The following is a 14,623-nucleotide window of genomic DNA, read 5'->3' on the forward strand; positions in this document are numbered from 1 at the left end:
TTCTCATGTTGGACGTAGCTAGTATTGCTAGTAATATCATTCAAGTGTTTCTCATGCTGGACGTGGCTAGTATTGTTAGTAATATCGTTCAAGTGTTTCTCATGTTGGACGTAGCTAGTATTGTTAGTAATATCGTTCAAGTGTTTTCATGTTGGACGTAGCTAATATTGTTAGTAATATCGTTCAAGTTTTACTCATGTTGGACGTATCTAGTATTGTTAGTAATATCTATTTAGTTTTACTTATTATTCAAGTTTTACTCATGTTGAAAGTAGCTAGTATTGTTAGTAATATAATTTAAGTTTTACTTCATAATCAATTTTACTCATGTTGGACGTAGCTAGTATTGTTAGTTATATCGTTCCAGTTCCACTCATATTAGACGTATCTAGTATTGTTAGTAATATCGTTTTAGTTTTTCTTAATATTCAAATTTTTCTAATGTTGGGCGTAGCTGGTATTGTCAGTAATATAGCTTTAGTTTTACTTCATATTCAAGTTTTACTCATGTTGGACGTAGCTCGTATTGTTAGTAATATCGTTTAAGTTTTACTCATGTTGGACGTAGCTGGTATTGTTAGTTATATCGTTCCAGTTCTACTCATGTTAGACGTATCTAGTATTGTTAGTAATATCGTTTTAGTTTTCCTTAATATTTAAATTTTTCTCATGTTGGTCATAGCTGGTATTGTCAGTAATATAGCTTTAGTTTTACTTCATATTCAAGTTTTACTCATGTTGGACGTAGCAAGTATTGTTAGTAATATCGTTCAAGTGTTTATCATGTTGGACGTAGCTAGTATTGTTAGTAATATCGTTCAAGTGTTTCTCATGTTGGACGTAGCTAGTATTGTTAGTTATATCGTTCAAGTGTTTCTCATGTTTGACGTAGCTGGTATTGTTAGTAATATCGTTCAAGTGTTTCTCATGTTGGACGTAGCTAGTATTGCTAGTAATATCATTCAAGTGTTTCTCATGCTGGACGTGGCTAGTATTGTTAGTAATATCGTTCAAGTGTTTCTCATGTTGGACGTAGCTAGTATTGTTAGTAATATCGTTCAAGTGTTTCTCATGTTGGACGTAGCTAATATTGTTAGTAATATCGTTCAAGTTTTACTCATGTTGGACGTATCTAGTATTGTTAGTAATATCTATTTAGTTTTACTTATTATTCAAGTTTTACTCATGTTGAACGTAGCGAGTATTGTTAGTAATATAATTTAAGTTTTACATGTGAAATTGGTATCTTGTTTCCTTTCTTTGTCAAAAGATGTTTTACTGTAAAATTGTGAAATGGTTTCAATAATAATGCTCTCTTCAAGAAAGGAAATACAACATCATATCAGACGACTTTGTACAAATTCTAATGTCGTTTCTAAGGTGGACATACAGAGGAATACAGAATGGTTTTTCCAATATTTACAATAAATATAAGGCTTATAAAAGCAATCTAGACAGAAGTTCTTAATTTAAAGAAAATGTATCTACACCAGAAACGAACAGCACAAAAGAAAACACTGAGGACGAAAATGTAATAATGTGGAACCACATTGAGGATGGCACGATTATTTTTAACGTGTAACTCAGAAAAATGTGTTAACAAATATATACAAAATAGAGTGTTACAAAATAGAGTGTTTGATAATGGTTACACTGACATTTAAATGTCCGATATCTGGTTTAATAAAGAATACGTCGGGTCACAAAGATCACGTGCTTTGAGACTTCTGAAAACATGGTATAGACTTTCTGGTTCTAGGGCTAGATGGAGAGAAATAAAAGAAAAATATTCTGTGAAAAAATTTAAAAACATACGAATTACTCTTTTACCCTTCCCGTTTTGGGTTAAGTTGAGATAAAACTAGTGAAAAGAAACAATTATAATTAGATGTTTTAGGTATTATGTTTTTAAGGAGAAGTCTCCAAGACAAAAAAGTATGTTGTAAAAAATTCATTGAGTTAAAGTGAGTATCTACTCATATGTAATATCAAAAATTCAGATGAATAACGTAAGTAATTAACCACTAAGAAAATACAGGAATAGCTCTGCAAACACGTGCATTCTCAGTGATGGTCATTGTTTTAAAACAACCTATAATCCCACGAAATCCTTGACCGTTTATGTATTTACAAATATTTATCTACGTACCAAAACTAATGCCCCCAAGTGGCTCAGCGGTATGTATGCGCTAAAAATCGAGTTTCGATACCTATGGTGGGCAGAGCACAGATAGCTACTGTGTAGCTTTGTGCTTAATTCAAAACAACAACAACCAAAACTAATGTTACTAAACTTGTGAAGACGTTTACTACCATACTCAAAAAATCAGATATCAATCTCACTCTTTAATCAGTAATAACTGAAAAAACTGCTAACCACACATGAGTTATGTACCCCTACAACCTTACTCAGGAACCACACCTATTATTTAGTCAGTAATAACTGAAAAAACTGTCAACCACACATGAGTTATGTACCCCTACAACCTGACTCAGGGACCACACCTATTATTTAGTCAGTAATAACTGAAAACACTGCTAACCACACGAGTTATGTACCTACAACCTGACTCAGGGACCACACCTATTATTCAGTCAGTAATAATTGAAAAACTGCTAACCACACATGAGTTATGTACACCTACAACCTGACTCAGGAACCACACCTATTATTTAGTCAGTAATAATTGAAAAACTGCTAACCACACATGAGTTATGTACCCTAGAACATGACTCAGGGACCACCTATTATTTAGTCAGTAATAACTGAAAAAACTGCTAACCACACACGAGTTATGTACCCCTACAACCTGACTCAGGGACCACACCTATTATTCAGTCAGTAATAATTGAAAAACTGCTAACCACACATGAGTTATGTACACCTACAACCTGACTCAGGAACCACACCTATTATTTAGTCAGTAATAATTGAAAAACTGCTAACCACACATGAGTTATGTACCCCTAGAACATGACTCAGGGACCACACCTATTATTTAGTCAGTAATAACTGAAAAAAATGCTAACCACACACGAGTTATGTACCCCTACAACCTGACTCAGGGACCACACCTATTATTTAGTTATTAATAACTGAGAAAATTGCTAACCACACACGAGTTATGTACCCCGACAACATGATTCAGGGACCACACCTATTATTTAGTCAGTAATAACTGAAGAAACTGCTAACCACACACGAGTTATGTACCCCTACAACCTGACTTAGGGACCACACCCATTATTTAGTTATTAATAACTGACAAAATTGCTAATCACACATAGGATATATATCCTTACAGTTCGATTCAGAGACCACATTAATTGTTTAATTGGAAGTAATTCTCAACTATCAACAGACATCCTGTTGAAGACAGTAAAATAAATAAATGGTAGATTATTTTATTATCTGATGAAATTTTTCTGCATCAAATCCACTATTTTTCCAGAAAAAAGAACCCTTAAGGTTATTAGTGGACTGTATTTTCTCACAATTAACTGATGTTGTAACAACGTAAATGCGTAGATACCTTCTTATGTATGACGCAGCGGGACAAACTGGTGTAAGCCTTCTGATGTTGGCCCGACATGGCCAAGCGTGTTAAAGCGTTCGACTCGTAATCCGAGGGCCGCGGGTTCGAATCCCGGTTGCACAAACATGCTCGCTTTCTCAGCCGTCGGGGCATTAAAATGTGACGGTCAATGCCAATATTCGTTGGTAAAAGAGTAGCCAAGAGTTGGCGGTGGGTGGTGATGACTAGCTGCCTTCCCTCTAGTCTTACACTGCTAAATTAGGGACGTCTAGCACAGATAGCCCTCGAGTAGCTTTGTGCAAAATTCCAAAACAAACAAACAAACTTTGCACGAAATTCAAAACAAACAAACCTTCTGATGTTAAACAGTAGACTATACATTTCATGTGTAAAATGTAAAAAAAAACAACATGTTTATCTATATTTTAAAGTCTTCTGTTAGCAACGATGTAAATAGAAACAGTTTCAAAGTATTTCTCTTTGGAGTGATTCTTGGAGTGATTTATTTTTATTTCTTCATTAAAATCGATCATAAATATAACTCTAGAATAGACAAGATCACGTGCTATTTTATCAGGCAGAAAATGGGTAGGTAAGTTTGGTGATTGTTTCTGTCTATCCATAACCTTACCTTCACTGGGTAGAGAAATGTCAAGGTCATATCTGACCCAAGATCATTCTGAGCTGTATAGGTGTAAATACCAACGTCTTCCCATCTGATGTTTCGTATCAGTAAATCTCCATTATCCAGCACCTGTAATGTCAAAAATACATACATCAATATTTTAACCTGAAAATCATGAAGAAGCATGGTTGACCGGGTATTTCTCAAACAAGCAATATTTTATTTGTGAATAACTTCGAATCGGCACTGCTTTTGTTATACCCATACATGTATTGTTATGTTTTGTGGCACCTCGCAGACAAAAAAAAATCATTTAAAAATTAAATAAAAACAAAGTCGTGAATTACTGAGATACAAAACTCTATGATTTTAATTAAAAACAATCTAACGTTAAAACATATCTACTCGTTAGAAATGTATAAACTTTAAATTGAATCAGAATTACTACAAGTAAAATAGAAGTTTTCTGGAGGATAAACTTGATGAAAACATACAGGTTTTCAGAAGATTAGAATCGCCTGAGTTCGACATCTCAGGCACACCACAAAAAATATTGAAAGCCCAAGTTTACCTACAATTTTATTTTCGAAATGAATAATAGATGGCACTGCATCATTTGCAAGAAATTTTTTGTTGTTAAACACATAAGCTACACAATAGGTTCTGCCCAAAGCGAGTATCGAAACCCAATTTTTTGTGTTATAAGTTTTCACACTTACCGCTGAACCACCGTAGTCCTGTACATAATGAGATGTTAGCATTAAACTTATAATTAATGTAATTCATTACTGTGAGCATTTTCTTAAAGCAAACCACATCGGGCTATAACAGAACCCCTCAGTTTAACACTTTCCAACGTACAGGGGGGATCAATTTATTACTAACATTTTAATAATAAAATAAAAATAAATACATTCAACCAAAGCTAATAAAAATAACATGGTATTCTATGTTTTTGTTTTTTTAATTTCTCGCAAAGCTACATGAGGGCTGTTTGCGCTAGCCGTCCCTAATTTAACATTGAAAAACTAGATGGAAGGCACCTAATCATCACCACCAACTGCAAACTCTTGAGCTACTCTTTCACCAACTGTTATTGGGATAAACCGTCCTCTTATAACGCCCCGCGACTGAACCGTGAGCATGTTTCGTGGGGCGTGGATTCAAACCCGCAATAAGCAGATTTCTAGTCAAGTGCCCTCTAACCACCTGGTCATGTTTCACCAGTATTCGAACTGTGACAAATAGTTTGGTATTCATTATCTTTGTACAAGAAATGAAAGGTAGTAGTCCATGCTAATAGGCAAAAATAAACTAAACTACAAAGGTATTTTTTTCGTTTTTCTCACCTACACCACTGAGACGTCTCAAAAACGATTTAATGCTAAATGTTGGGTTTCAGTACCCAAGGTGAACTGAGCACAGATAGCCCATTGTGTAGCTTAGACGTTAACCGCCGAAAAACAAAACCAACCTTACCATTACTTTATTTAAAATCACGAACACTTACCATGTATTTCTTGTCGTCTTCAAGTGGTCTGTTGTCATCACCACGTGACATATCACTTCCGGTTTCGGTAGTCCGGAACTGCGACAGAACAACTGAACGTCACTTCCTTGTTCTTCGAAACGAAAGCGTTTCCACAGGTAAATTCTTGCTGGTAAGCCTGAGATAACAGAAAAGGTTTAAACCAGCTATCTTTGTGATTATTAGACTCACAAGTTAAATTGTCTTCTGCGTTGGTTATGAGTATTTACTTAAAGAATCAGCACAGATGGATACAACTGTATTAATAATATATTACTATTATCTATTAATATTATAGATAATACACAACAGACAGATAAGGAAACGTGTAAGATTATTACACTGTTTATAATAGTTTATGGAACTGGAAGTACAGACAACCACACTGTTTACAACAGTTTATGGAACTGGAAATACAGACGACCACACTGTTTACAAAAGTTTATGGAACTGGAAATACAGACGACCACACTGTTTACAACAGTTTATGGAACTGGAAGTACAGACAACCACATTGTTTACAACAGTTTATGGAACTGGAAATACATACGACCACACTGTTTACAAAAGTTTATGGAACTGAAGGTACAGACGACCACACTGTTTACAACAGTTTATGGAACTGGAAGTACAGACAACCACACTGTTTACAACAGTTTATGGAACTGGAAATACAGAGGACCACACTGTTTACAACAGTTTATGGAACTGGAAGTACAGACAACCACACTGTTTACAACAGTTTATGGAACTGGAAGTACAGACAACCACATTGTTTACAACAGTTTATGGAACTGGAAATACATACGACCACACTGTTTACAAAAAGTTTATGGAACTGGATTTATTATAATGTATATTAGATGCCTATTGTAAATCAAAAGTAAGAAAATATGATAGATACGTCAAAGAAAACAATAGTGAAATTTATTTTGATTTCTGCGCAAAATACAGAAAAAGTACTGTCTTCGTTACAAGCATAAACAAATATCTTTTCATATAAACACAGAAGAACGAACTCCACTGTTACAAGTAAGAACAAATATCTGTTCCTATAAACACAGAAGAACTACCTCCACTGTTACAAGCAACAACAAATATCTTTTCACATAAACAAAGAAGAACTACCTCCACTGTTACAAGCCACAACAAATATCTGTTCCTATAAACACAGAAGAACTACCTCCACTGTTACAATCAACAACAAATATCTGTTCATATAAACACAGAAGAACTATCTCTACTGTTACAAGCAAGAACAAATATCTGTTCATATAAACACAGAAGAACTATTTCTACTGTTACAAGCAAGAACAAATATCTGTTCATATAAACACCTAAGAACTATCTCTACTGTTACAAGCAAGAAGAAAAATCTGTTCATATAAACACAGAAGAACTAACTCCACTGTTACAAGCAAGAACAAATAACTGTTCAAATAAACACAGAAGAACTAGCTCCACTGTTACAAGAAAGAACAAATATCTGTTCATATAAACACAGAAGAACTAGCTCCACTGTTACAAGCAAGAACAATATCTGTTAATATAAACACAGAAGAACTAGCTCGACTGTTACAAGCAAGAACAAATATCTGTTCATATAAACACAGAAGAACTGGCTCCACTGTTACAAGCAAGAACAAATATCTGTTCTTATAAACACAGAAGAACTAGCTTCACTGTTACAAGCAAGAACAAATATCTGTTCATATAAACACAGAAGAACTATCTCTACTGTTACAAGGAAGAATAAATATCTGTTCATATAAACACAGAAGAACTATCTCTACTGTTACAAGCAAGAACAAATATCTGTTCATATAAACACAGAAGAACTATCTCTACTGTTACAAGCAAGAACAAATATCTGTTCCTATAAACACAGAAGAACTAGCTCCACTGTTACAAGGAAGAACAAATATATGTTCATATAAACACAGAAGAACTATTTCTACTGTTACAAGCAAGAACAAATATCTGTTCCTATAAACACAGAAGAACTACCTCCACTGTTACAAGCAACAACAAATATCTGTTCATATAAACACAGAAGAACTACCTTCACTGTTACTAGCAACAACAAATATCTGTTCCTATAAACACAGAAGAACTACCTCCACTGTTACAAGCAACAACAAATATCTGTTCACATAAACACAGAAGAACTATCTCTACTGTTACAAGTAAGAACAAATATCTGTTCATATAAATACAGAAGAACTACCTCCACTGTTACAAGCAACAACAAATATCTGTTCACATAAACATAGAAGTACTACCTCCACTGTTACAAGCAACAACAAATATCTGTTCCTATAAACACAGAAGAACTACCTCCACTGTTACAAGCAACAACAAATATCTGTTCACATAAACACAGAAGAACTATCTCTACTGTTACAAGTAAGAACAAATATCTGTTCATATAAATACAGAAGAACTATCTCTACTGTTACAAGCAAGAACAAATATCTGTTCATATAAACACAGAAGAACTATTTCTACTGTTACAAGCAAGAACAAATATCTATTCCTATAAACACAGAAGAACTATCTCTACTGTTACAAGCAAAAAGAAATATGTGTTCATATAAACACAGAAGAACTATCTCTACTGTTACAAGCAAGAAGAAAAATCTGTTCATATAAACACAGAAGAACTAGCTCCGCTGTTACAAGCAAGAACAAATAACTGTTCAAATAAACACAGAAGAACTAGCTCCACTGTTACAAGAAAGAACAAATATCTGTTTATATAAACACAGAAGAACTATCTCTACTGTTATAAGCAAGAACAAATATCTGTTCATAAAACACAGAAGAACTAGCTCCACTGTTACGTACTGAGGAACTGAGTGCACACGAGGAATGAAGAAATACAAAAGGACCTCAGGGAAGTATAAAGGGACATTTGGTAACTGAATTATCAAAGGTAAGTATTATATGAGTGAAGAAGTTCAACCAAAAACACCATCTACTACTAGTCACAAACGAGGACGGATTATTCACTCTACATTTATTACCACTACTTCTGTGCTATATGTTACTGCAAGGCCTTTCAGAACGATTAAACCTGTGCTTCCCTAATGTCCTGGTACTTAGAACCTTCGAATGGCTATCTAGCAATCACGGGTTGGAATTCTACCTCTGAACGTGTACGCCCTTTTCGTTGAAGGGACATTAGTCGTAACTGTCTGTTGTATTCTTTATTCGTAAATAGTACCCTCTTGGTTATCGTTTCAAAATTAGGGACAGCTTACGCAGGCAGCTGTCGAGTATCTTTGAACAAAATTAAGTAAACAAAGACTCCCTCAACTCTAATGAAATACCTAATTATTAAATTTTATGAATAAAAGTTTTTCTCAACTAATATCTTAATCTTTTTTTTTTTTTAAGTCAGCACAAAGTTAGATACCAAGACGTAAAATATTTAGAATTAATTACTAAGAATAAGTTTGGTATGTTTAGGAGAGCAAAAAAAACATTTGTAAGTATTTATTGGTTTGTATTAGAGCCCCGTATATAAATAGGTTCTTTTGGATCATCTAGAAATAGAAGCTGTTGATAATTCGTTTCCCACAAGGTAAATATTAATGTTGGCCAACAGAATAATCGGCAAGGTTTTGTAAATAACCACAAATTACACAAAACTGATTCAGACTCACAGTTTAATAGTTAGGAATTTCTTTATTAAAATATAATAAACAATGCACCTTCGAAGTAACCCATTGAAACTGTCGTAGAGGTGGGAGCTACGTACTGCCCATAAAAACAACAAAAATAAGATAACCAGTTTCACCATTGAAACCAGATAGGACTGTTATCTCATGAAACCGGAGAAGATAATTATCTCACGAAACCAGAAGGGCAATCATCTTAGACATTTATTTTATAAAACCAAAAATAAACAACTATATCATGAAACTGGAAAATACAATTATCTCATGAAACCAGAAAATACAATTACCTCATGAAACCGGGAAGACAATTATTTCAAGAAACCAGGAAAGCCAATTATTTCATTAAACCGGAAAAAAACATTATTAAACCAATTGCAAAATATCTTGATGTTTATGTTAAAAATATTTTTCATTTTTTATTCACGGTTAAGTGCATTTTTCGAATATGAAGTTAATACATGAGAAACTACCAATATTTGATTCTCTTAGAATTTTGCTTTCCTTTTACTTAGCAACAGGTCAACCCTAAGGATTTTATGACTCAATAAACCTTGTTTTGATACGTGCGGGGAACAGAACACAGAAAGCTTATTGTGTACCTTTGCGTTTAAAACATGCACACAAATTACCTGAACATGCACAGTAAATATATTCACTTACGTTGTCTACTAAATTATCCGTAAAGTTTTCTTTGTTGTATATAAGTCTTTGTTTTTTATTTTTACCTTAGCAAGTGTCTTATTTTGAAAGTCATTTGTTTATAATATGAATAGCAACAAATACCCTGTTTTTCTTACTTTTCCTCTACTTCTTAAATTAACAACAGTTTGTCTTTACGTTATCTCCAAAAATTTTTTTTTTTTAGAATAGGAAATGTTCATTTGTTTATCTGCAGTTATGTTTGATTAACCTTTATTTCTGGATCGTCTTTTATCTATTTCCTGTAGGGTTGTAGTTCATTTAGTTGTAGTTTATTTACTCTTGGCTTCTGTTTTCGTTTCAGAAACGAGCAGTAGATGGAAGAACAAAACAGGAAATAAGACTATTATGCTGCTATATTTAAGCTCAAATTTACAAATCACAAGTATGGATACCTATTTTTTAGCATTATAAGCCGTCAGACATGCCACTGAGGGGGAAGATCGAAGTTTTCAGTTTTATCTCCTGGTATACTCAGTTATTTTTTTCTACGTTTCAAGGAAATAATATTACTTAGTAATTAAACAAACGATTCACTCTCTGACATGATCCGTGAAAGAAAAATCGAGAATCTTCAATAGCTGCGGCAGTATTGAGATTTTAGATCGGTAATAGAACGGAGTTTTGAGCCAAAAGTTTGTACTTAAACAAAAATAAGTCAGATCCATTCAACGAGACGCTATGCTGTAACTAAAGATTTGTCTTAAATAAAACCAAATTAATTAAATATGTTCTTTAATTTTGTAGGTTGCGCTTTCAATTTATTTAAGTAATTTCTAGTTATTCTGTTGCTATCCACATAATATTTATCTAACATGTTCTTCATCCAGATTCGTAATTGATACTCTTTCTATATGAATCAGTTTTCCATCTCGGTCATTTTTTCATCAGGATCAGTTTTTTATTTGGATAGGCTTTTCCAGCTCTACAGTTGGATAACCTACTCTCAATTATCTATTAACATACTTTGTGTACGTCGTTTGTCTTGGATTTCATAGCCATCTTCCAATTATTTGCTGACCTCCTTCTTCCATTTTCATCATTTTCCTCGTGTTCTATTTCAACATATATTTTCCATCTATTACTTACTAATTTTTTCTCTATTCTTTATCGCCTTCTTCAACGTTTTCTTGTGGTCGCTTTCTACTTGATCTGGCTCTAACATCATTATAATGGCTCAGTTAAGATATGTTACTTTTACCGTTACTTATAAATTCAGTTTTCCTTGTAGCTGTGGACCACTTCCTTTCTAATTCCATTTGAACGTTTTATGTTATTAGTTTATCATTTTTCAGTTACCAAAATATACAAGTACTAGTACACAAAACCTCCGGCGAGACAACCCACGATTGATATACGACCAATTTTACCATAAAATTAGTTATTACAAGAACGTAAACGGTGGCCAGTAAGCACCATTAAGAATTAGTTCGTGATTACCGGTAATTTATAACTATATGTACATAAACAAAATACAATGAAAGCTACTGACGATTTCCTTTAAGATACATGAGTAAAAAGCACGAGGAAAGAAGCTAGTATTGTTAGAAACATCGTTACAGTTTTACCTCATATTTAAGTTTTACTCGTTTTGGACGTAGCTAGTATTTTTACTAACAAAATTTAAATTTTACTTCATATTCAATTTTTACTCATTTTGGACGTAGCTGGTATTGTTAGTTATATAACTTAAGTTTTACTTCATATTCAGTTTTAATTCATGTTAAGCGTAGCTAGTATTTAAAGTAAAAATGTTTTAGCTTACTTCATATTCCAGTTTTACTCACGCTGGACGTAGCTAATATAGTTAGTAAAATAATTTAAATTTTACTTCATATTCAATTTTTATTCACGTGGAAGTAGCTAGTATTGTTAGTAATATAATTTAAGTTTTACTTCATAATCAATTTTTACTCATGTTGGACGTAGCTAGTATTGTTAGTTATATCGTTCCAGTTCCACTCATATTAGACGTATCTAGTATTGTTAGTAATATCGTTTTAGTTTTCTTAATATTCAAATTTTTCTAATGTTGGGCGTAGCTGGTATTGTCAGTAATATAGCTTTAGTTTTACTTCATATTCAAGTTTTACTCATGTTGGACGCAGCTCGTATTGTTAGTAATATCGTTTAAGTTTTACTCATGTTGGACGTAGCTGGTATTGTTAGTTATATCGTTCCAGTTCTACTCATGTTAGACGTATCTAGTATTGTTAGTAATATCGTTTTAGTTTTCCTTAATATTTAAATTTTTCTCATGTTGGTCATAGCTGGTATTGTCAGTAATATAGCTTTAGTTTTACTTCATATTCAAGTTTTACTCATGTTGGACGTAGCAAGTATTGTTAGTAATATCGTTCAAGTGTTTATCATGTTGGACGTAGCTAGTATTGTTAGTAATATCGTTCAAGTGTTTCTCATGTTGGACGTAGCTAGTATTGTTAGTTATATCGTTCAAGTGTTTCTCATGTTGGACGTAGCTAGTATTGCTAGTAATATCATTCAAGTGTTTCTCATGCTGGACGTGGCTAGTATTGTTAGTAATATCGTTCAAGTGTTTCTCATGTTGGACGTAGCTAGTATTGTTAGTAATATCGTTCAAGTGTTTCTCATGTTGGACGTAGCTAATATTGTTAGTAATATCGTTCAAGTTTTACTCATGTTGGACGTATCTAGTATTGTTAGTAATATCTATTTAGTTTTACTTATTATTCAAGTTTTACTCATGTTGAAAGTAGCTAGTATTGTTAGTAATATAATTTAAGTTTTACTTCATAATCAATTTTTACTCATGTTGGACGTAGCTAGTATTGTTAGTTATATCGTTCCAGTTCCACTCATATTAGACGTATCTAGTATTGTTAGTAATATCGTTTTAGTTTTTCTTAATATTCAAATTTTTCTAATGTTGGGCGTAGCTGGTATTGTCAGTAATATAGCTTTAGTTTTACTTCATATTCAAGTTTTACTCATGTTGGACGTAGCTCGTATTGTTAGTAATATCGTTTAAGTTTTACTCATGTTGGGCGTAGCTGGTATTGTTAGTTATATCGTTCCAGTTCTACTCATGTTAGACGTATCTAGTATTGTTAGTAATATCGTTTTAGTTTTCCTTAATATTTAAATTTTTCTCATGTTGGTCATAGCTGGTATTGTCAGTAATATAGCTTTAGTTTTACTTCATATTCAAGTTTTACTCATGTTGGACGTAGCAAGTATTGTTAGTAATATCGTTCAAGTGTTTATCATGTTGGACGTAGCTAGTATTGTTAGTAATATCGTTCAAGTGTTTCTCATGTTGGACGTAGCTAGTATTGTTAGTTATATCGTTCAAGTGTTTCTCATGTTGGACGTAGCTAGTATTGCTAGTAATATCATTCAAGTGTTTCTCATGCTGGACGTGGCTAGTATTGTTAGTAATATCGTTCAAGTGTTTCTCATGTTGGACGTAGCTAGTATTGTTAGTAATATCGTTCAAGTGTTTCTCATGTTGGACGTAGCTAATATTGTTAGTAATATCGTTCAAGTTTTACTCATGTTGGACGTATCTAGTATTGTTAGTAATATCTATTTAGTTTTACTTATTATTCAAGTTTTACTCATGTTGAAAGTAGCTAGTATTGTTAGTAATATAATTTAAGTTTTACTTCATAATCAATTTTTACTCATGTTGGACGTAGCTAGTATTGTTAGTTATATCGTTCCAGTTCCACTCATATTAGACGTATCTAGTATTGTTAGTAATATCGTTTTAGTTTTTCTTAATATTCAAATTTTTCTAATGTTGGGCGTAGCTGGTATTGTCAGTAATATAGCTTTAGTTTTACTTCATATTCAAGTTTTACTCATGTTGGACGTAGCTCGTATTGTTAGTAATATCGTTTAAGTTTTACTCATGTTGGACGTAGCTGGTATTGTTAGTTATATCGTTCCAGTTCTACTCATGTTAGACGTATCTAGTATTGTTAGTAATATCGTTTTAGTTTTCCTTAATATTTAAATTTTTCTCATGTTGGTCATAGCTGGTATTGTCAGTAATATAGCTTTAGTTTTACTTCATATTCAAGTTTTACTCATGTTGGACGTAGCAAGTATTGTTAGTAATATCGTTCAAGTGTTTATCATGTTGGACGTAGCTAGTATTGTTAGTAATATCGTTCAAGTGTTTCTCATGTTGGACGTAGCTAGTATTGTTAGTTATATCGTTCAAGTGTTTCTCATGTTTGACGTAGCTGGTATTGTTAGTAATATCGTTCAAGTGTTTCTCATGTTGGACGTAGCTAGTATTGCTAGTAATATCATTCAAGTGTTTCTCATGCTGGACGTGGCTAGTATTGTTAGTAATATCGTTCAAGTGTTTCTCATGTTGGACGTAGCTAGTATTGTTAGTAATATCGTTCAAGTGTTTCTCATGTTGGACGTAGCTAATATTGTTAGTAATATCGTTCAAGTTTTACTCATGTTGGACGTATCTAGTATTGTTAGTAATATCTATTTAGTTTTACTTATTATTCAAGTTTTACTCATGTTGAACGTAGCGAGTATTGTTAGT

The 14,623-nt window shown here is 33.0% G+C and overlaps 1 protein-coding gene across 2 annotated transcripts; it reads right to left on the reverse strand.

Moving 5' to 3' along the window:
* Positions 1-1,347: 1,347 nt before the first annotated feature.
* On the reverse strand, positions 1,348-5,727 carry LOC143242551 (zwei Ig domain protein zig-2-like). 2 transcript variants are annotated; one of them, XM_076485966.1, is made up of 3 exons: positions 5,672-5,727; positions 4,168-4,290; positions 1,348-1,761 (listed from the first exon to the last, which is right to left on the reverse strand). In XM_076485966.1, exons 1-3 carry the CDS (start codon positions 5,720-5,722, stop codon positions 1,756-1,758), a joined length of 180 nt encoding a protein of 59 aa, XP_076342081.1. In that variant the 5' UTR covers positions 5,723-5,727; the 3' UTR covers positions 1,348-1,755. The 2 variants fall into 2 exon arrangements, with proteins under 2 accessions (XP_076342081.1, XP_076342079.1); XM_076485964.1 differs by lacking the exon at positions 5,672-5,727 and having other exon boundaries at positions 4,168-4,402.
* Positions 5,728-14,623: the final 8,896 nt, after the last annotated feature.

Source organism: Tachypleus tridentatus, unplaced genomic scaffold, assembly GCF_004210375.1.
Source record: "Tachypleus tridentatus isolate NWPU-2018 unplaced genomic scaffold, ASM421037v1 Hic_cluster_2, whole genome shotgun sequence".
In the NCBI taxonomy this organism is placed as follows: domain Eukaryota; kingdom Metazoa; phylum Arthropoda; class Merostomata; order Xiphosura; family Limulidae; genus Tachypleus; species Tachypleus tridentatus.

Bases quoted from the DNA above. Each gene is read 5' to 3' on its own strand.
- LOC143242551 (XM_076485964.1), bottom strand. From the start codon at position 4,347: ATGCTTCTTCATGATTTTCAGGTTAAAATATTGATGTATGTATTTTTG.